Source organism: Planococcus citri, chromosome 2 (assembly GCF_950023065.1).
Source record: "Planococcus citri chromosome 2, ihPlaCitr1.1, whole genome shotgun sequence".
In the NCBI taxonomy this organism is placed as follows: domain Eukaryota; kingdom Metazoa; phylum Arthropoda; class Insecta; order Hemiptera; family Pseudococcidae; genus Planococcus; species Planococcus citri.
Window position 1 is genome coordinate 64782814 of NC_088678.1, and position 22496 is coordinate 64805309.

The 22496-nt window shown below is 35.3% G+C and overlaps 1 protein-coding gene and 1 long non-coding RNA gene across 3 annotated transcripts in view; one reads left to right on the plus strand and one right to left on the minus strand.

Annotated features, from left to right (window-relative positions):
- vn (vein) overlaps positions 1 to 10240 on the minus strand; it is a 132075-nt gene extending 121835 nt beyond the window's left edge. Inside the window, exon 1 of the mRNA XM_065352210.1 lies at positions 7820 to 10240. Coding sequence (XP_065208282.1) covers positions 7820 to 9311 — 1492 coding nt within the window. The 5' untranslated portion in view covers positions 9312 to 10240. The remainder of the gene's footprint in view (positions 1 to 7819) is intronic.
- Positions 1 to 22496, plus strand: part of LOC135837073 (uncharacterized) — a 245445-nt gene that overhangs the window by 40063 nt on the left and 182886 nt on the right. The window contains exon 2 of one of the 2 annotated variants that reach the window (XR_010557136.1): positions 16670 to 16748. This is a non-coding gene — a long non-coding RNA (uncharacterized LOC135837073). Of the gene's footprint in view, positions 1 to 16445; positions 16749 to 22496 lie in introns of those variants that run through there. The other variant, XR_010557135.1, reaches the window with a different exon arrangement.

Genomic DNA, 22496 nt, shown 5'->3' on the forward strand with positions numbered 1-22496 from the left:
GTCAAAGTCCATGAGCTTTTTTTCAATCCAACCGAACCTATAGTAACTTTAACTTCTGTATACGCATAAATATCTCGACTCCTTTCAATTTTATGTAGACAAACAATTCTCCAAAATTACTTTTTTTTTGAAAAATAAAGCTGACAAATTTTTGTTTGAACTCGAAGAAATTCATGATTTCAAAATCTCTAAAACAAGGTATCTATATCTAACAGGTAGTGAAAGTAGAAAAACTAGTGGGAAAGTAGTGAATTTAGTCAAAACAACCTTGTCTCGTAAAATTCACAGGTTGTTTTACTGTTGTCGGGAATTCCTTTTTTTCGGCGTGCAAAGTGAATATCTCTGTCGTTACACCGGTCGTCGTTCAAAAACCTATTTAATTCGTCGTTCAAATCACTTATGCCGTCGTGCATTTAAAGCTGTCGTGCAAACACCCTATTTCGTCGTTGAACTTTGCTGTCGTTCAATATATTTCTCTGTCGTGCCAATTCGGGAAGTAGGTTTTAGACAAAATACTGTCATGAAATTCCCCTCAAATTAATTTCCATATCTTCTGGAAAATCGAAAATCGCGCTGGAGGCTCCAGAATTGTACAGAAATTGTGAAATTTGTTGGGAGGGTTGAAATTTATGTATATTTTCAGAAGTAAATATTGTCGTCATTTTTTCTGTTTTTTTTTTTTTTTTTTTTTTTTAAATAAATATAAGTTTGTAAAAAGTGGCTGAAATTTCACTCAAATCAATTCCCACATCTTCTGAAAAAATCGAAAATCGCGCTGGAGGCTCCAGAATTGTACAGAAATTGTGAAATTTGTTGGGAGGGTTGAAATTTATGTATATTTTCAGAAGTAAGTATTGTCGTCATTTTTTCTGTTTTTTTTTTTTTTTTTTTTTTTAAATAAATATAAGTTTGTAAAAAGTGGCTGAAATTTCACTCAAATCAATTCCCACATCTTCTGAAAAAATCGAAAATCGCGCTGGAGGCTCCAGAATTGTCCAAAAATTGTGAAATTCGTTGGGAGGGTTGATGTATATTTTTAGAAGTAAGTACATAATTGTCATCATTTTTTCTAAATGGGTAATTCTCAAAAAAATGGTCAATTTTGATGTGCATAATTTTGAAAAACAAAAATAACTTTTTTGGAAAATTTCAAGTGGGAATCATTTGTATAGGTGTCCCAGATCCTTTTTCTAGTGTTCGCCTCAATTCAATCCCCCCCACTGTGGGCCCTGGCCCCCCTGAAACTGTGATAATTAGGATTCGACCCTCATCGATGTGTAATATGTCAATTGATATGTTTTCGAGGTCGTAGAATTCGAATCTGGAGTTACTTTTTTTGTAGAGGTGGAGGGGGAGGCGTGGGGAGGGAGAAAATGTCAAATTTTGCTTATATTATCGTGTATATGTCGATTAATGTTTTTGAGGCCGCAGAGTTCGAATATGGATTTATTTTTTTGGTAGAAGCGATGGTGAGGCGTAGGGAGGGGTAAAATGTCAAATTTTGCTAATATTATTGTGTAATATGTCGACTAGCGCGATAAAAGTACAGCTGTCTGAAATTTGGCCAAGTCGAAGGACAAATTAACACTGCACAAGCCGAAGGACAATCTCAACATTTTTTCGTTTCTAGCCTTACTTACTGGACATTATTTGATTTTAAACACGTAATAAATATTTACTTATCATGTAGAATAACTTCCCTTTCTCAATCATCATTTTTGGCGGGTTCATTAGGGTAAATAAAAACGCAAGTCGAAGGACACAGATTTTGCGAAATATCAAAACGTCACAGATAAGTACGATCAGAACGAGCGGTAATGTAGTTTTTTAAAAAAACGGTGCGGGGTAATATTTCTATGAGAACAGTGAACCAGGGCAGCCATTCACCAGAAAAAAATGTTGAATTGGAAAGCTACCAAAAATAATTGAAAACTGCTCTAAAATTTGCGCAAAAAGTGTGTGACAGTTTTCAAATGTGAAATGTCAGCTTCCTATGGACTTATTGCAATTGCAATTTGCACAATAATGGACCTTCGTGTTCTATGATAATGAGAATGCGTCAATTTTTCCAAAAAAAAATGAAGTTCATGACACTTTATAACATTCATTTTCAAAAACATGGCGTGTGACAGCCAAGTCGAAGACATTTGGGGTATAAAATCAAATGTACACCAATGAAAGGAGGGGCTAAAAATCTCAATACCACATGTGAAATGTGTGGGGGGTGATCATTGAATGGACCAAAAAAACAAAAAAAAAATTCATGCTAAAACCTTTGAGAAATTTGCCATGTACACGATTTTTACCTTTTTTTGAGAATTACCCAAATTTATGTATTTTTTTATTTCGAAAAAAAAAACGTAACAAGTGGTCATTTTTTAATTTTTGAGAATTCTTTAAAAAGGGAAAAATCAATTTAGGCAGCTGAAATTTTGAACGTTTCAGTACCTACTGTTCATAAATTATAATGAGAACATTTGATATACAAAATCTTGACCCAGAGTAAAATCCAATTTGGATCTTCGAAGTTGATTTTGTGTTTTACACGGTGGCCTGCCAAGATGTTGCCCAAATGTCCAGTACCCAGTTTGCACCTATTGTCGTTTCCACGTGTACGGAGAAGTCGAGCTTACACGATGAAAATCATACCGGCGGTTAATTTATGCGCGCAAGTGTACGGAATATACGCGTTGCGGACCTTCCGGAAGTATTTTATGTTTGTATTCGTGGGAAAAAGTGCTAGCTGGTCGTCGTCGTCGCCGCCAAATAGGAAGAAAAGAAAGAAAGAGTACAGTACTACAGGAAAGGAAGAAAGAACCTGAAAATTAAAAACTAGGTAATCTGAGACTCGAGGTGTTATTTTCAGTCGGCCAGCGAGATTATTGCACTTCTTCATGTTGTGGCTGAAAGAAGGCTCGTGGAGGAGGGTTGTATAAAAATGACCTACGGGTGCGAATTTTTGATCAATTTTTTTCTATTTGAAATTGAAGTGTATTTTTGTCGAGGATACTGTGCTGCTTGAGTTACATATTGTGTGTGCTGTGTATGTTTACCTACGGATCGTTTGTAGGCGACGATGGTGGCGTTAAGGCAAGCTGCTAATAACGATCACAATCAATCACGATAATAGCACCGAGAGGAGTGAAACAGAGAGTGAGAGAGTCTTCTTGAAACGATATATACTCGTACAATGCATAGAAAGAAAGATGAGACTGCTTCTTCCTCACATATGTATGTGGTAGATTGGGTACCTACTACCTAGTAGACCTACGCTTAAAAAACACTCTCACACATACATTTATAGGTATGTGTATCATAGCCGCATATAATATAGATAACGAACAGGTGGAGAGTGTTGTATGTGGTATGTGTATGTGGCGAAGGGGGCACGGGCACACGGGCATCGCATCGGCTACAATAATAATAATAACGAAGAAGACGACGATGCATGGTCGCGGCTTGGCTATAGCAACGCGGCGTGTTTCTTATCGGACGATATCAGGTGGTAATGGCGCTTAATTTATAAAACATTGTGCAGATGCCGGAGTTTTTTTTCATCCTCTCTTCTAGGTATCTATCTTTAAAGTGGTAGCCGAGCTCATTAATTTCTTTACTTCTTCGGTTTTTTTCCCTTACTCTTACTGCTCTTTATGTCTCTCTTTTCGGCGCGGCGCGAGCCACGTTCTCCGAGGTGCCGGTGGCACATGGCGTCTAAATAGTAAATACTCGTACTATAGGTATACTAGGTCTGGCACTGTAGATACGATCTCGCGAGATGTCCGTTTAATCGGTTCGTATCACGAGAGCGTAGCGCAGGGGTGGTCAATTCGTCTATAGTAGTACGTAATTTAAAGGTATTGGATTGGAGAGCGGTAGTGGTGGATTTAGGGATGGTGTGAGGCTCTTCGGATGCTGAAATTTGATCAGATGAAAATCTGATTTGTTGGGCTTCTCTATTGACATAATTAAATTGGATTTTGTGGTACATTTATTCGAGATATTGAATATCTCAATGAGTTTGATTCTATTTGATGTTAATCTAACTATGGAGTGAGATGTCTTTATGGCTTCGATGACCAGTGTGTTGTGTGGAGGTGGATCGCGAAAAAAAGTCGATGTTGATCAAATTCAGCAGGGACGTTCATTTATAGCCGAAAGTCACCTAGAAACACATTTAGCCCTAGGCTTACGTGGAGGGACGTCCCAAAAAGGAAGAATTCATGTCTGAAATTTAATTTGGAATTCAATGACACCAATTTTTCGATTATTACTGCCAACTTCAAAAATTAGAAAATATGTACCTAAGTTTTTGGCTGTTTTTCTCGATTTTTTTGGAATTGACAAAAATTACTAAAAAATTGACACTACTGCATTCCTAAATATCTTCCTAGTTTCAGAAATAAATTAGGTATCTTTCGATTTTTTGGCATAATTAACGCGTAATATGCGAGAGGAAAAAATACTTCCAAAATACAAAACCCAAAAATTAGCTACATATTTTTCAAATTTCCAACCATTCGCAGAGTGTCTAGTGGCTAGAAAATAGCAAGAAAGCAAGAAAATAGTATAGAAATTCCTTCGAAAAGCAAGAAATTGATGTTGTTCTACTTTTTGAATTTCAAATTTTCCAAAGCTTTTGCCCTCGCTTCGCTCAAGCTCTTCAAGATGCTCCTTTCGTAGATTTTGAGAATTCAAAAATGAAATGGGAAAATTCCAGAAATATTCGTAATACCCAAACCATCTGGAAAGTGCGAATTTTTCATTTATTCGGACCAGAACCACTAACTTTTGAAAAATTTTGGTACTATTGTTCTCCGGTGAAAATGCAAAATAAAACACAAAACTATCGTTTTTTGGACCAAATTGAAAAAAAAAAAAATTCGCTCGAGCAGTGATTTTACCTTCATTTTGATAAAATTATCATTCTTTATGAACGGTTTTCGGAAAATTACTTAGAATATCGATTTTTCGTGTCTAAAAATCTAGTTTTGCTCTCCCCCTCCCTTTTTCATCACTAATAAAAATATAAACTCCTTTTATGATTTCATCCTGTTAACGCCACTGATGTTCAGTATTTTAAAATTTTGATATATCCCCCTTCTCAAATAACATGACATTCCATCAGCTTCTGAGTTTACTTTTTATTTTGCGACTGTTTTCATCGTTGAATTGAATTGAATGCATTTTATTAAGTAACTTCGTTACTCGTTAGGTACTCTGAATATTAATTTTCATTAAAATGACTCGTTTTGTTATCAAGTTTGAGATTTTGCTTTTTCCATCTTGAGAATTCAAATCACTTCTTTGCTTCAACAAATAATTTTTTGAGAAAAAAAATTTTATCGGTGAGGGGGGGAGAGAACGAAGATTATCTATGCGTAAATATGAAGAGGGTTACGAAATTTCATGTTGAAAGCAAGAAAATAGCACTAAGAAGGCAAAAAAAAGGCAAGAAAAAAGCAAGAAATTTGCTTTTTCGATTTTAGTTGTAGACACTCTGATTCGGTAATACCAAAAAAGTGATGTTGGGTTTTGGCGGTAAGGACTTGGCTCGATGCAGAATCTCAAATAGCATGTTTCAAAAATTGGGCCATTTTTTCCGAAACTGGTGGGTTGGGGTCATGGACGGAGCGAAAAAATGACGGATTTTCCAAAAATGTCATCTCTTTGAGGACAAATATCGCTTCGTCCAGAGACACCTCTGAAACTGAAATTGTTCATGGGCTATTTTTAACTCAAAACGGAGGTCTGCACTGAATTTGTTCAAAATCCGTCGACTTTTCCCCCGCGAAATTCAGGTTATAATTGAGTTTAAAAAATTGACAAAATTTCAAATTTAATATGCGGTCAATTTAAGAGAAACTTCTTTACTTTTGCTTAAAATATTTCAAAAGAAAAGTCTCTTAAAAAACTGATCGTTTGTTCTGGTGGAAAGTTTTTGGTTTTCATAGGGTCATTGATTTTCCAAAATTGATTTCATGATGAAAAATTTGAATTTTTTTCGAATTTTCTGGTCCAAAAAAATATTTTTTTTTCCAAATTGCAGGTTTTGCAAACCAAAAAAAAATACAAAATAATCAGAAATTGTGAAAACTATTAAATTTACAAATTTTCATGAAGTATCTAAAATTTATTTATTCAACTCGATTAAAAAAGATACCTTACATTACATGTTTGAATTTCAATGAAAATTTAAAAATAAAAGATTTAAATTATGGTTGAAATTTATCGAACTTATTTTACCTAAACCTAGATTCGCTAAAACAAAAATCAAAAATCAACATCTGATCAAAAGTTCTGTGAACCAAAACTTGGAATTGGATTTTGAAGTTGAAGATGGAAACCAAATGTGTCAAAATAAAACTGTCTATTGAGTTTTGGTCTTAGGTGAAAAAAGCTCAGAATGTTGAATTGTGGCAAATGAATTAGAGACAGGAAAATTTTCTATCCGATATTCTGACGACTTTCATCACAATTTGATTTGAAAACCTGATTAAGAATCTTTGAAAAATTGATTATTTTTTTCGAATTTATAGTATGAGGGCCTAAAAAATCAAAAATCAGTTCAATTCTTCACCACGTTTGTTGGAAATTCGTTTTGAAAAATTTCTTTCGTTAAAAAATTCCACAAATTTGAGTTTCCAGTTGATGCAGGAGCCTCCTTTCACCCCAAAGAGGTTTCATTACGATTCATTGTTTGGAATCAATCTCTTGTTTTCATTAAAAAATGTTTACAAATTGTTGTTTCGCTCTTATTACCTAATTTGTGAAAAATGCTGTAGTTTCTGTTCTAGAGAAAACAAATTATGAAGGGAGGAGATGGGGCATCACTCATCAGTTTGGGGCAAAATATGGGAATATTTTTGATGCATCAGTTTCATCGTTTTAGTAATGTTGTTCACATATATGAGCTTCATTTTTCGGTTCGATGGTTCAGATGTTCTCTTCTCTCTCCCCTCTCTCAATTTTGAAAAAATTTGTGAAAATCACGTAACTTGAAGTTTTGAAATACGAGTATTTCGAATTTTTTTGGTGCAAACTTCTCAACAAATTGCATTCCCCAAAAAGTTGCTTTTAAACTGAAAATGGGAGGAGGGAGGGAGGTGAGGATTTTTAAGCTCTGCGTAATTTGAAATTTACATTCGATACAATCTATAAAAATATCGAATAAATTTTTCAAATTTTTTTTCAAAGATTTGCAAAAAATAGGAGAGGAAAAAGCCATTGGGAAAGTCGTATCAAAAAGTCAAAGTTTTGAGGTTTGAATTCAGCACTGTCATAAACTCGATTTTTAAAAATTTTCTTTAAAGATGGAGTAGTTTTGTACTTTTCTCATGAAAATGATGCAGAAGGGAACGTGAGAAATTCGGCAAAATTATTCTTGCGAGATGATTCCACCCAAAAATGTTAGAGATATCATCTAATATGTAGGACTCGAGCAGGTTCTCAAAGTACTGTGTGGCCCAAAATGTTGAAGTGCAACTTTTATTTTTGAAAATAAGCGCAGGAGAGTGAAAGTTGTGAATTTCATAAATTAATTTTTCGCTGGAAATCATTAATTTATTGATGATGATTTTGAAACTTAGATATTGTTTTCCAAGATTCCCTTCCTTCCCGGCAATGGTCGGTATAATGTGAAGGACCTTTGCAGTGATATTTTTAAAATGGTCCGATCGTGGAAAATGCTGGCCATCTTACCCCCAAACGCGCACCTATTGGAATTGAATGTATGGTGGGGGGGGGAGTTGATGTAGAAATACAAATAGATAATTAAACAACCAAAAACCATGCAAAAAATAATCATGTCTCAAGTACTCACCACAATTCCGGCACAGCACGTCTCGTACAGCTTGTAAATTTTTCTTCGTTTTGGGCACCGGTTCGCCTAGAATGGTGTAGTTATGCGGTCCGATCCCGTTAACGAAGACGATGTACCTTCTGCCTCTTTTAATATTGGCTTTGGTGAGATCTCCGGGTCTCCTGGTATAGTTGTACCTTTGCACGCAGTGAGCCGTCGGTTTCGTAGTGGTGAGCTTTTGCTTAAAGTACAGTCGAACTTGGGTACGTATCCGGAGTGAGTTTTGACCGTTGCTTTGGTCTTTGTGCACATGCTGGACGACGAAAGTGACCCCGTATCTGCCACCGGGGTCGCGTACCGAGCTCTTTGAGCCAACCTTACCCTCGAATATGGTTTCGGCCATGTACGCTCGGGCGGATATCTCGTTGGTTTCGTCGCCGACGTGCGAACAAGGCGATATCAAGGAACTGGTCGTCGACGAAGACTTAGAAAAACTACGACTTTGGCCGCTATTTTTGCTACTACCGCTGCCACTGCTGCTACCACTGCTGCTGCTGGAAGAGTAGTCATCCGCTACTGGGGCTGGGGCTGGTGGGGCAGCGTAGGGGGCTGAAGCTGCCGATAATGCGGATGAAGTGGCGTTATTGGTGGCTGCCAGAACATTATTGTTGTTGTTATTATTATTATTGGTAGTATCGGAGATTCTGTATGGTTTGTAACTTCGTCCTATTCGACGACGTTTTAAGAGGAACTCGGGTTGTTGATGAGGTGGTTGCTCGGAGGACGTCTCGAGCGACGTCGACGACGACGACTGACTTTGTAGGAACATTTCACCAGTACTATTTACAGTATTTTGAAATAAATTATTACTATTATAATTACTAATATCCATATTACTATTATTGGGACGACCGTAATATTGAAGAAGCGTATTATGCTGGGCGGCGAGCTGTTGCTGCTGCTGTGGCCGCTGCCGCAGCGACGTCGACGATGATTTATCGTAAATTGATAAACTAGTAACGTTGCTCGTGGTGGCAACAGCCGCTGCCGGGTCGACCGCGGCGATATTATTTACATCGTTCATTAGATTATTTAAATTATTAACTGACTTAGAAACGTTTTGCTGCTGGTTAACCTTTGTCGTTAACATTTTATTATAATTATGATGGTGCCGAAACAGCACCGGCGTACATGATACGTACAGCGAGGATTTAGTATGAGGCCAAACGTCGCTCGAAATTATCACTAGAATTAGAAAAGCGATCGAAAACGGATTCGGGCTTATTCTTAAATACGGTATTTTAAAATTTGAAATTAGTTCTTTGCATCGTAATCGATATTCGTGTCTTTTTAGCTTACGTCGGTTTTTTAGCTTTTTCACGCCGTCTTCTTCGCCATCACTGCAGTCGTCGTCGTCGTCTTGATCTAGATAGCATTCGGTGGTCGCCTCGATCCTCGGCATTGAAGGATCCGAGGAGGCGACTGACGAGGATTTTCTGGCGAAATTCTGCATTTTTTTTTCTACGTGGGGTGTCTGCTTTTTACAGGCTTATATGCCTCCGATGCATCGTTTCTGCCCTCGTGGCTCGGTTATATTTATGTATTTTTTTTTTCAAAGGTGTAAACGATGGAAAATTGCTGACGAATGTGGCTTCTTCAGTGTGTGTGAAGTGATGATGATGATGATGGAGGTGAATGAAGCACTAACCAAATTTTATTCGATACATGTTCGAAGAGGTATAAAATCGACGAACGAGCCAACGAATTGATATAAAAATAACGCAGCACATCCGCGACACACGATACTACAATGATAATTTTTACATGATCATATACGTAGATATTTAACGAATATGGGGCTACGAATCGCGCAAAAAATCGATAAATGAAAAAAAATCGCGCAAAAATTGACGAAAAAAAATTTAAATAACACAAAAAATAAAAATAAAGCGCGAAAAAAAAATAATTCGATAAGCCAATCGCACTTGAAAAAAATTGAAATTAAACGAGTAAAAAAAATTACTAAAAAAAAACAAAAATAAACTAAAAATAAAAAAAAATTATAACAACAAAAAAAAAATTATTTAAAGCACGTGTACTACAATATAAATTTATTAACACGACGACTCGCGACGGAGATTGAGACGATATAAATTAATACAAAAATATAATGTAGGTAAAGATCGCGAACGACTACGAAGACTAATTGAAAAAATTAAATTTGACGACGTTATTTTTCTAACTATTTTAATATTATATTTGACGAAAAATATACGTAACTGCACGTCCGACGATGCGATACTAATCAGTCGGTACTTAGTAATGCGTTCAGATTACTCCGAAGTTGTGAAGGCAACTGCAATAGTCGAGCGTATAGTAAAAACGTGCGGTACTCTACGATATCGCGGTATCTGTCGGTTGCTTTAGAAACGAGATCTGTATCGAAGCTTCCGAAAAAAAAATATCTCAAATAATTTGTCGGACGCGGGTTTTTAACGCGCGAGTGCGGCGAGACGAAGACGCGAAGGCGGCAGTCGGTGGTGGCCAGACACACCACCGTAATTCCGAATTGGGGAGGTTTTTTTCCCTCCCCTCTTCTTCTCTAGATGCGCGTTTTCTTCGCCTTTCGTTTCTCTCTTTCGCGACTCTTGGGTAATTTCTTCTTTTTTACTAACCCGGGCCAAAGATACCGAAACGTAGGGTGTGATTTTAGCACACCGATAGGTAAACTACCCCCGCGAGATCGCGAATTTATTACAGGTCGGAGGTGGTAGGGTAGGGGAAAAGTAGAGGTTTTTTTACCTCGCTGCCTGCGAATTGGTGGCATGTTAGGTAGATAGAGTGATAGGTTATTCTATTTTTCCACGTATATAGGTATGGTATAAGGTATATTATGTTTCGTGTTCTGTTGATCTGCTGTGCTGATTTTGTACCGCTATCTTCTCTCTTCACGATCCGTACAGTATGACTGAGGCAGGAGAAGGGCTGAGCCTGTCGATTTGGGTTTCAAGGTTAATCGCGTTATTCGTGGAAACAAACGGTGATTAATTCGCGTACACCTGATTGGCTGAAATGGCGACGAATTAGAGCACAGGTGTTTAGGGTTGAATGTGCGAGAAGGCGAGATGTCGCGTGCGCGAAGTGAAATATACGAGTAGGTACGGTCGTGATGTGCGAGTGTCATCGTCGCGTCGTCGTCGCGAATTGGTCAAGATGTTCGGCCAAGGGGTGAAGGGGAGTTTGGTGAAGGGTGATGTGTGGAATTGGATGGGGGTAGGTGAAATAAGGGTGTAGAAATTTTTTGGGCCGAATTTTAGATGAATACTTTACGGTGTGGTTTTTTGAAATATATATCGCGTTATTTTCTCGAAACCGAAATCGAAAGTGAGAATCTTATGACGTGATTTCAGAAAGAGAAAATTCACTCCTAGGCTTGAATTTTCTAAATTTTAATGAAAATAAACGAGTGGAGAAAGTGTAAGAATTGAAAATAAAATAAAATGTATCTTTTTTGGCTCTGGATAATTCTCTAATCCAAACTAACCACCTTGAAAACAAGGGGCAATCAAACTTAATGTGCTCAATTATTCTAATGAATGAGAAATCAGCAGAATTGAACAAAACTTCGTAAAAATTGTTTAAAAATTTGTTGAAATGTCAAGAAAAAATGTACTTTAAACTTACGGAAAATTGATGAAAAATTGTGAAAATTGTGCGAGCTTAAAATAAATTTAAAAAAAATTATTTTAAAGAATGAAAAATCAGCATAATTGACCGAAATTTCGTAAAAATTGCAGTTTAAAAATGCTGAAATAACTTGAAAGATACCAAAAATTGATGGAATATCAACTTTGGAATTTTGAGAAATCTTGACATGATGGAATTTTTCATTTTTTTTCTTGTGATCAGAGTGAAAAATTCTCTGAAAATCTACCATCGATTTTTTAAAAAACAAACTCAAAAATTGTTCATTTATTTGATTTTTCTCTCTCTTTTTTTTGAAAGTAGATAAATTTTGACGAATAATTTTCAAATACCCTCTCTTTTAATAATTGTAACATTTGGCTCGAAATTCTTACTGTAACAAGGTGTCTAACAGTTCTTCCTTCCGACCCAGAAGGTCAGGAAAAGTTGATCTTTTTGTCCCAAGGTCCTTTTTTCCGAATTTTCAAATGAAGAGTGATATTCCAAAACTCGCTTTGTCCATTTTTATCGAAGTTGGGTTTTCAGTGGTACCTGGTAGATGAAGTATTAACTCACATTCCTACATCATCAACCTACCAAAATGAGGTGTTAAACTCACCTAAATAGCCAATTCACTAAAAATTTTTAAAAAAAGTAATGTTCCAAAACGCGCTTTGTCCATTTTTATTGAAATTTTTTCAGCAGTATTTAGTGGACGAAGTGTATATCTACACTCCTACATCATAAATCCACCCAAATAAAATGCTAAACTCGCCTAAAAATCCAATTTACCCGTTTAAAGGGAAACTGTTTTTCCTCTCTCCTGAAAAGTTGTGAAAATGGACAAAGCCAGAGTGTCTACTGGCAAGAAAAAGGCAAGAAAGTTAGAAAAAGGCGAGAAATTCGCATGAGTGGCAAGAAAGTTAGAAAATAGTATAGAAATTCCTTCGAAAAGCAAGAAAATTTCCAAGAATTCACATCAAAAATCTCTGAAAAATTGAAGCTATCCCACCAAAATTTCAAGTTTTCATTTTGTTAAAATTGATGTTGTTTTACTTTTCGAATTAAAAATTTTCCAAAAATTTTGCCCTCGCTTCGCTCGGGCCATTCAAGATAATGTTTTTAAAAATTTTAAGAATTCAAAAATTAAATAGAAAATTTTCGAATTCCAGGTAATACCCAAATCATTTGAAAAGTGCAAATTTTCATTTTCTGAACTACAGAACAACTAACTTTTCAAAATTGTTGATATTATTGTTCTCCGATGAAAATGTAAAATAAAGCATGCAAAATGGTCGTTTTTTCGTTTTTTACACCAATTTTTTCAACGAATTTTCGCTCTCGCTTCGTTCGAGCAGTAATTTTACTTTCATTTCAATAAAATGATCACTCATTGTGAAGAGTTTTCTGAAAACAACCTAAAATGTCGATTTTTGGTGTCTAAAATTCTGATTGCGCTCTACCCTCAATCACAAATAAAAATATAAGCTCTTTCATGTTTTGATCTTGTAATATTGTATAAATGTATGTCACTGGTATTCAGCACCTTAAAATTTTGATTTTTGTCCAAAAAATAACAATTTTTTATTGGAAAAATGACATCATACTCCCCCTCCCCCAAATAACATGACTTCGATCCGCATTTGAGTTGACTTTTTATTTTGTTACTGTTATCATAGAATTGAATTCACTTCAGTAGACTTGCCTCGCAACGTTTGTTTTTATTACGTTTTTTTATTACTATTTTTTCATATTTTGAAAAATTAATTCACTTCTCTGCTTTGAAGAATAAATTTTTGACAAATTTTGTTGGGTGGGGGGGGGGTTAGAGGGGTTAGCGAAGATTATCTATGCGTAAATATGAAGAGGGGTAAGAAATTTCATTTTTGGAAGCAAGAAAAAAGCAAGAATAAGGCGAGAAATTCGCTTTTTTGATTTTAGTAGACACTCTGAAAGCGAGTTTTGGAATATCACTCTTCAAATAATTCTGCCATTTAATCAAAGCCAAGCGAAAAATGAAAACTCAATTTTTACATTTTTTTAAAAAAATGAGATGTATTTTGTTGATTATTTTTTTGTTTCTTTTAATAATTAATTATAAATTTTTGAAGATTTTTTTTTGGGGGGGGGGAGGGATTTTGTGAAAATGAAAGGGTGGTATTAGTACATTTTCAATTTTGAAAATACAGATTTTGTTAGACACCCTGTGCAAGTCCTGCTTTGCTTTTTGAATTTTTTAAAAATGAAACATCAAAATTTTCTAGTAATTCTTTCTGTCTTTCAAAATTTTGATTTTTTCCTAATTTAATTTTCAATTTTTTTTCAAACAGAGAAATTTCGTTCTGAAAAAATTTTGTAATGAATGAATTTCCAACCATCATTTCTTCTAAACATCGAAACATTTACGTGTTGAAATTCTTGCTGCTGTGCTACTTTTGGATGTTGTTCTGTTTGTTGGACACTTTGCAGGACAAGTAACTCGTCTAAAAAATCAAATCGATCTACGACAGGGTGTTCAAAAGCTCCTGCAGTGCTGAAGTTGCTTGTTTTTCTCACCTGATTGAAATTTTTACTCGCTATTTCATTGATGAAACAAAATATTGAAATGGTGATAGTATTTTTGACTTTTCTGAAAAAGAATTTTGAAACACCTGAAGTAAATTTCGACCCCTCCCCTCTTACTTATTAAAAAATCATGAAGTGTTTGAAGAATTTGATGAATGACCTGCAAGGTGTCTACCAGATCGTAATAGTCATCAAAAGTCATCTCTTTGGCCAATGTTAAAACTGCAGAAATTATTATAAAAATTACGATTCAATTGACCTCCCAGTTTCTGAAAAAATTACCAAAATATTGGTGAAAAAATTAGCATAAATAATTTCGGAAAAAATGATACGAAAATTGTTTGAAAATTTGTTGAAATGTCATAAAAATTGTCTAAATTGGCTGAAAATTTATGGAACATTATAAGAAATTGAGCAAAATGTCGCTATAATGCTTACATACTTAATATGTATGAAAAAAAGGTTGTGCGAAATTACTGGATCAAAAAAAAATTAAATGAAATCGTGAAAAATTCACACAAAGAATTTCTTTTCATTAAAAAAACCGTAAAAATTATCATACTTAAGCATAACTTGAAAGTTACTAAAAATTGATAAAAATGTCAATGATAATTTGTCATCACCTCTAAAAATGTGTAAAATCCTGACGTGATGAAATTTTTTTATTAATTTTTCTTTTTGTAAAAATCATCCATCAAAGTTAAATTTGAATCCTACGTAATTTTGAAAAAAGATTATCCAAAAGTAAACATTTGGTTATCCAAGAGTCATCAATAGAGCTAGGATTTTTATGCAGAAATATGATGAAAATATGCAATTTTTTCACCCAAAATATGCAAAAATTTCAGTTTGAGTGACGTAAAAAGTATCTCAACTTGTAATTCAAAACATAATGAACCCAGTGATCAAAAAATTCTTTTTTTTAAAAATAGGCAAAACAAGTCATTTATAAATTCATAAATTGTTCCAGGAAAAAATTTCTTTTGATGACATTTTAGCAGTAACTTATTGTCGATTTTTTTAACAAATTTTTTAATATAGAGAGAAAAAGTCTTAAAAAGCTCAATTTTTGCAAAATTTCGGTTAATATGCAAAAAAGTGGCAGAGAATGCTCAAATAATAAATACAGAAATAATGCAGGGTTTTCTCCTAAAATAATATGCTAAAATAATGCAATTTGGTCTGAAATATGCAAAATGGTATTGGGCTCATTCGTCAGGTAATTTCATGATTCGTAAATATCTTATCAAATATGCATTTTTTCTAGTCCATAAGAAATATGCAAAGCATACAAATCCCAGCTCTAGTCATCAAAACGTCGTCCTTTTTCATGGGCCTGTCAAAAGTTCTGTAAAAGTTTGCATCGAATGAAATTTTGAGTTTTTTTTGTTTTTTCAACTGATGAAATTTTAGTAAAATTTTCAATTTTGGAACATGAGAAAACTGATGAAGAGCAATCCAGTATTTTATAGGAAATTGAAAATTTTCCTATCTTTGAAATGAAAAGAAGTTTGTGAAATCATGTTTGAATTTCAACTGTTGATGTTTAGGCAATTTTTCAACTTTTGTCAGATTTATTTGTTGCTCCCTCTCGCAATATTTGCGCTGAATTTACAGAAATGTTCAATTCAAATAAAATATGTAAAATATCTAAATTTGAAATTTTTTCCACAATGCTTGAGAATGGAAAGAAAAAGGAGAGTTGATAAGGAAATTTAGGTAATTATCCAAAACGAGAAGTTGCAGGTTCACAACCGTTTCGAATTTCTCCCCTGGAGGGGTGGAGGAGGGGGTGTTTTTCAGCTTCTACATTCAATTTGAGAGAAACCAATTGGAGCTTGAGTTGTTCTTATGGGAAATGATGACGAAAAGGAGAAAGTTCCAGGAGGTATATAGAAGCAGTGGAATTAGAATTTGGATTTCTGCGATCATGAGACAATGTCTTTTAGGGATAATTTTTCGGAAGTTTGCGTTTTACCCAATTTTTTTTGTTTGCAAATTTTCTGTAATAAATATTCGAACTCTCTTCTTAATAAGGTGGTCGTATTCATTCGTCTCTTTGGCCAGCTTTTAGCTTGACATGACATTTGCATGATTTTTTGAGCCACTACACAAATTAATTGAAAATGTGCGACTGCAATCGACAAGGGAAACGAAGCACAGCAAGATGAACGATCAATAAACTTGAATTTACGTTCTGCCAATCGTACTTATTCTTATCACTTCTTTGTGAACGGATTGCGGGTTATCGTTACGAAAAGCATAAAATTCACACTTTAAACATTCTGAGTGGTAATTTTTCATACTGCAAGTAACGGTTAGGTACGTGTTTTTCGAACACCTGTAGATATACCCACCTATACGATGAAATCGAGACTTCAATTTTAATGCTCGTAATTTTAGCGAATTTACCGAACAGTTCGTATTCTCGCGGAAGTGAAACAAAATGAAGAGTCGTAAGATCCCAGAAAAATTGATTTGTGAATTCGTTTTTTTAATGCGGTGTGAATGTGATAACGTGTGCTTGAATTTTGGACTTTTGGAATGCCATTTGAATTTGAACGAATGTATCGGAAGAAGAATTTTTCCACTCATTATCTGGTTTATTTTTTCATGTTCCAGATTATCATTTTGCCTCTGCTTTTGATGAAGAACGTAAACTTCGTAAACTTATGATAAGAAAGCAATTCGACGAGCGATGGTATGTACTCGTATTTTGAATATTTTTATATTGTTGTTTCGTTTGTACAACGTGTGTTCATTAGTTTATTAATGATAAGGTACTAATTAATGTCGATTTACTCTCACCCTCTCCTCACCCATTTTCTATACCCTCTCCTTCAACTTTCGAAACCCTTCAGCCTCGATACCAGCATCATATTCGAAGACATATCCATAAAGAAAATAATTCTATGCCGAAGGACGCACGCCAAAAAATGTACAGCACATTTCTGCTCGTCTTCGTCGCTTCCCCCTACCGCACCATTTTGAGGCTGATCGCGTCGGCGGAATGATTCACGCGCGTGTCTGCGATTCCGCATCTGCTTTTCTTATGGTCTGTAATCGAGATTGAGTCTCGATTTGATAGCACGAGTGTACAATTTGAAAATTTACGACGAACGGTGTTCTGCATCGAGCCCTTCGGAGAGAGTGAATTTCTCTTCATCATATCATCACTTCACTGCGTATCTATAATACATATCTACGTACATCGCGTCAAGTTATTTATGGTGGCGGTTCCATCCAACCCCCTTTCGTCCGCGTCATGGTCGACGGTGTTACGGAATTTTTTTTCTCTGATGCACACCACGAGAATAATGCACCAGCTGGTTAAATTATTCTTAATGAAAAAATTACGACATGAAAATTTTTTTCACACACAGCTCGCTGCAATTTATTTGATATATGCCAGACAGCTGCAATGCTATTTGAAATAAATTGTCGTTGTAGCGAGTTTTTATATATACGAGTGCGTGGTTTTTTCAACATGCAGTGGTGGGTCCTCCTTTTTCAGATGTATACAGGAATGTAAGTCGCGACATCGCTTTAAAAGCTGCCAAAGCGTTGTCCTCGAAGATTAAAGGCGATTTGGGTGCAGAGGAGGAATAATGGGGTGGAAAAGCCCATCGAATTAAGTTTACTCGTTGGGATCGTTGAAACTCCCTTTCATTTTTCAGAATTTCGGATCGAGTTATTTCAACAAAATAATATTCAAAATTTTCAAAAAATGTGGAAAGTTTTACTAAAGATTATTTAATTTTTCAATATTTTGGATATGTTTTAAATCAAAATTAAAAAAAATAATCTCATGAAAAGTGTTCCGATTGAGTGATTTTCACATTGGAAATTATTGCTTTGCGTTTTTTTGAAATTTCTGAAAAAATTATAATTTTTTTTTTCAAATTTTTGAATAGATTTGAAAAATTGGAATAAATCATTATTTTTATGAATATTTTAATTTTTTGTGGTGTTTATTAAATATTCCAATTTTTACACTTGAAATTTCAGTTTTTTTTAAAAAACGAGGCATTTTTTGAAAATGTTGAAATTTTTCTCGGAATTTGATTATCTTCCTTAATTCCTTTGTATACTTTTGTTGTATCAGTAAGACAAAAAAATGAATTTTTGTGAAAAATTTCATAATTTTGAATCCCGTACCAGAGTGATTCAAATTTAAAAAAAATTGTTTCATCTTCATGTTAAAATTGTTCCAATAAAGAAAATACAGAAGTGGCCATATTATGAGCCATAATGAGGGCCCGAGGAAAATATAATTTGGCCTAATTTCTAGGGACGAAACTATACAGATGTTTTTTGATGGGGAGAGGGGGAGGAGGGGGTTCTTTTGAAAATTAGCCGACTGAAATAGGGGAGAAAATACCAATTTTTGTCAATTGATATCATACTCATTTTTATGACTTATAATTGGCATTTTCTGTTTTGGGTTTTTGGAGGCCCAAACGTGAATTTCTTTCAAAAAAAAAATAATAAAATAAAATTAATAACAAGAAACAAAAACATATGTTCGAGCAAAGCAAGGGTGAAACTTTTTGAAAATTTGGTTTCGAAAGGTCCAAAAGGGATTTTTTTTAGAAAATTGAATTTGAAAAAAAAAAGGACAGGCTCAAGTGAAGTGAGGGTGAAAATTTGTATTTTGAAAGAATCAAAAACGATATTTTATTTTTATGCAAGGAGTTTATTTCTTGGCTTTTTAAATTTTAGAATTTGAAAGATTTTTGTTTAAGAATGTTGATTTTGAGAAAGGAAAGAGAACAGGCCCATGGGTGGAGGCAAAAGCTCTATTACGAGAATTTATGTTTTCACTTTTTAAGCTTTAAAAGTTGAACGATATTATTTTAGAAATTTCAATTTTGAAATAAAGAAGAAATAAAGCCCGAGAGGGAAGCAAAAACAAAAGCTTTCGAGAATTTGTGTTTTGAGAAGTAAAAAAACTGGGTTTTCACTCAGAAAACGCGGGCTCGAGGCGAACTGCCCCCTTTGCCGCCCTCCTCGACACCTCTGGCCAATTTGAACATAAATTGCTTACCTAGATTATTGAAACTCATCAAATAATAATAAAATATTGTCATTCCCAATTTTCTAGTTCGAAAAGGGGGTGGGGGATTATGAAAATAATTCTACATTAATTGAAATTAATCATAAAGATGAACTTAGCTTTGAAAAGTGGACGATTTATAAAAAGCAATTGCAACATCCAAGTCCAAAAAAAACTGTTCAATGTCAATCATCTTGTATTAGCAAGGGAAAGTATCCCAACCTGCAGAAAATTACTCAAACTTGGTCAAAAAATAAATGAATAAATAAAAAAGCATTAAAAAGTACACGAACAGGTAAAATTTCAAAAGCCAATTTTATTTTTCAATTTTCTGATGAATTTTTCAAATTTAATCCCAAGTCATTTCCAATGAAGAAAATCAAACTTTGATCAAATCGAGGTAGAAAGCTGAAATTTCGTTTTAACCCCACTCTTGGCTCCTTAAAACGAGGATATCTCATCAAATTTTCAACGTTTCAGTTTTCAAAACATCTTATTTGTAAAACGAACCCAAATACAGCCTCGGAGCAACCATGAATCAACATTGTTTTGAGAAGTTGAAAATTAGATGCAAACCAAATTTTAGCTTTGCATCTTAATTCGACCAAACTTTGATTCTTTTGAATGGAAAATAAGCCAAATTTGTATCATTTTAAAAATTCACCAAAAATCAAAAAAATCAAATTTGGCATCTGAAAGTTTGCCTGGTAAGGTATAGATAGTCAATAGTGTAATTTTGAATATTCTTCCAGTTTTTCTCTTCAACCTTCTTGCAAAAAAAAAAATCACAAGATGTCATTTCCTGAATGAAAATTCCATTTCTCGGAGAATAAGATGCATTCGCTCCAACTGTTGACCAACTTCATAGACCACCACTTCAGTCATAAGCAATAAATCAAAGTTTCATATACCTACCTACCATCATATTCACTGAACTCCCCACTTTTCATCACAAGAAGCCAACTTTAACCCCCTCCTCGCTTCTTCCTGAACCTCCGATAAAGGCCCTAGGCAGATAAGTATGGTCGAGCGGCCCCCGGGACCTTCAGAGATGAAACTTATGTGGTGTATAGGTACCCCCAAGATAAGTATTTTCCCCAAGTTTTGGACCTCAACTCTGAGTGGTTCTTGAGTAATTCCTCAAAAATCGAAAATCGTTTTTAATTTTTTTCTCAGGATTGACTTGGCCAATTTTTTTCAAACTTGAACCAAAGTGTACGTATGCATAAGGGCTACTCCCAAAAAAATCAACAGCCCCCTCCCCCCACTTTTCCACCTCCAAAATTTAGATTCAATTTTTTGAGGCCCCCCTTACCCCCCAAGGCCTTTTGGCACACTTTTCGAAAAATGTTTTTTAGATGCAGTATTAATCCTAGAACAACATATAACTTACCCAAAACTGTACCTCGGGTGCGCCATAGTCAAATTCGACCAAAACCAACACCCCCTCACCTGTAATAAGGTTAATATGGTACCTACGCCACTGTTATTGAAGTAACTTCTGGAGTATGGCTTATAATGTTGTAATTTTTAAATGTAAATGATGTTTTTGAGAGTCGTTATTCACAAATTCCCATTTAGGGGCAGCGAAGCACCCCCTCCCCCAAATTTGGGCGAAACTTTCAGAAAGAAACCTGGGGCATGTGACATATCAAATTATATGTTTTTGGTAACGCTGAACATGAATATGACGTCAGATTTCTGATTGGACCCCACCCACGGCCCCCAACGCCTCCCCAAATGAGGTAAAAATTCAATAAAAGGGGTTTTTTTGTGCGACACATGAAATAGTATGTTTTTGGCGACGCTGAAACCGAATATGACGTCAGGTTTTTTATTGCACTCCGTCCACGGCTCCCAGCACCTTCCCAAGGGGAGTATCCCAAAAAAAATGGTTTTATTCTGGTGACACATGAAATAGGTAGTGTGTTTTCGATATCGCTGAACACGGATATAGCCTTAGTTTTTCAAATTGACGTCACCCATAGCTCCCAGAACCTCCTCCCATGGGTAATTGTCCAAAAAAATTTTTGGGGGCCATGGATGGGGTCCAATCAAAAACCTGACCTCATATTCGGTTTCAGCGTCGCCAAAAACATACTATTTCATGTGTCGCACAAAAAAACCCCTTTTATTGAATTTTTACCTCATTTGGGGAGGCGTTGGGGGCCGTGGGTGGGGTCCAATCAGAAATCTGACGTCATATTCATGTTCAGCGTTACCAAAAACATATAATTTGATATGTCACATGCCCCAGGTTTCTTTCTGAAAGTTTCGCCCAAATTTGGGGGAGGGGGTGCTTCGCTGCCCCTAAATGGGAATTTGTGAATAACGACTCTCAAAAACATCATTTACATTTAAAAATTACAACATTATAAGCCATACTCCAGAAGTTACTTCAATAACAGTGGCGTAGGTACCATATTAACCTTATTACAGGTGAGGGGGTGTTGGTTTTGGTCGAATTTGACTATGGCGCACCCGAGGTACAGTTTTGGGTAAGTTATATGTTGTTCTAGGATTAATACTGCATCTAAAAAACATTTTTCGAAAAGTGTGCCAAAAGGCCTTGGGGGGTAAGGGGGGCCTCAAAAAATTGAATCTAAATTTTGGAGGTGGAAAAGTGGGGGGAGGGGGCTGTTGATTTTTTTGGGAGTAGCCCTTATGCATACGTACACTTTGGTTCAAGTTTGAAAAAAATTGGCCAAGTCAATCCTGAGAAAAAAATTAAAAACGATTTTCGATTTTTGAGGAATTACTCAAGAACCACTCAGAGTTGAGGTCCAAAACTTGGGGAAAATACTTATCTTGGGGGTACCTATACACCACATAAGTTTCATCTCTGAAGGTCCCGGGGGCCGCTCGACCATACTTATCTGCCTAGGGCCTTTCTGGCACTAGCAGCTCGTCTATCAAAAATTAATTATAACGTTCCACTGGAATTCAACTCATCTGCTCTCACGTTCCATTCCATCCCTTCTCCAATACTAAAATATACCCCCTAAGATACCATCGTACACAATCATACAAAAAAGAGTCCACGAAAGGAAAAAAGAACACCAATTGTACAAATACAGCTCATTTTTCAAAGGCATCTCGATTCAAATACTCGCACGTTTCAATAAGTGATTCCGAAGCCGAATACGAATAAAAATTCCAACAACTCTATTATTAATTTCATCTTTAATTCTGGCTATACTATGGATACAAGTTCGGGGACTCATACATATTATAGTACGAGTCAGGAGTAATCGTAGTCAGAGTCATGATCGTATAGTACATAATACGAACGTACATATACGCTTTTTAACCAAATTTTTTTTTCACTAATATTATTTATTACGGTGGCTTTTCTTGGCACAAATTCCCTTACACGAATATATCGCGCGTCTG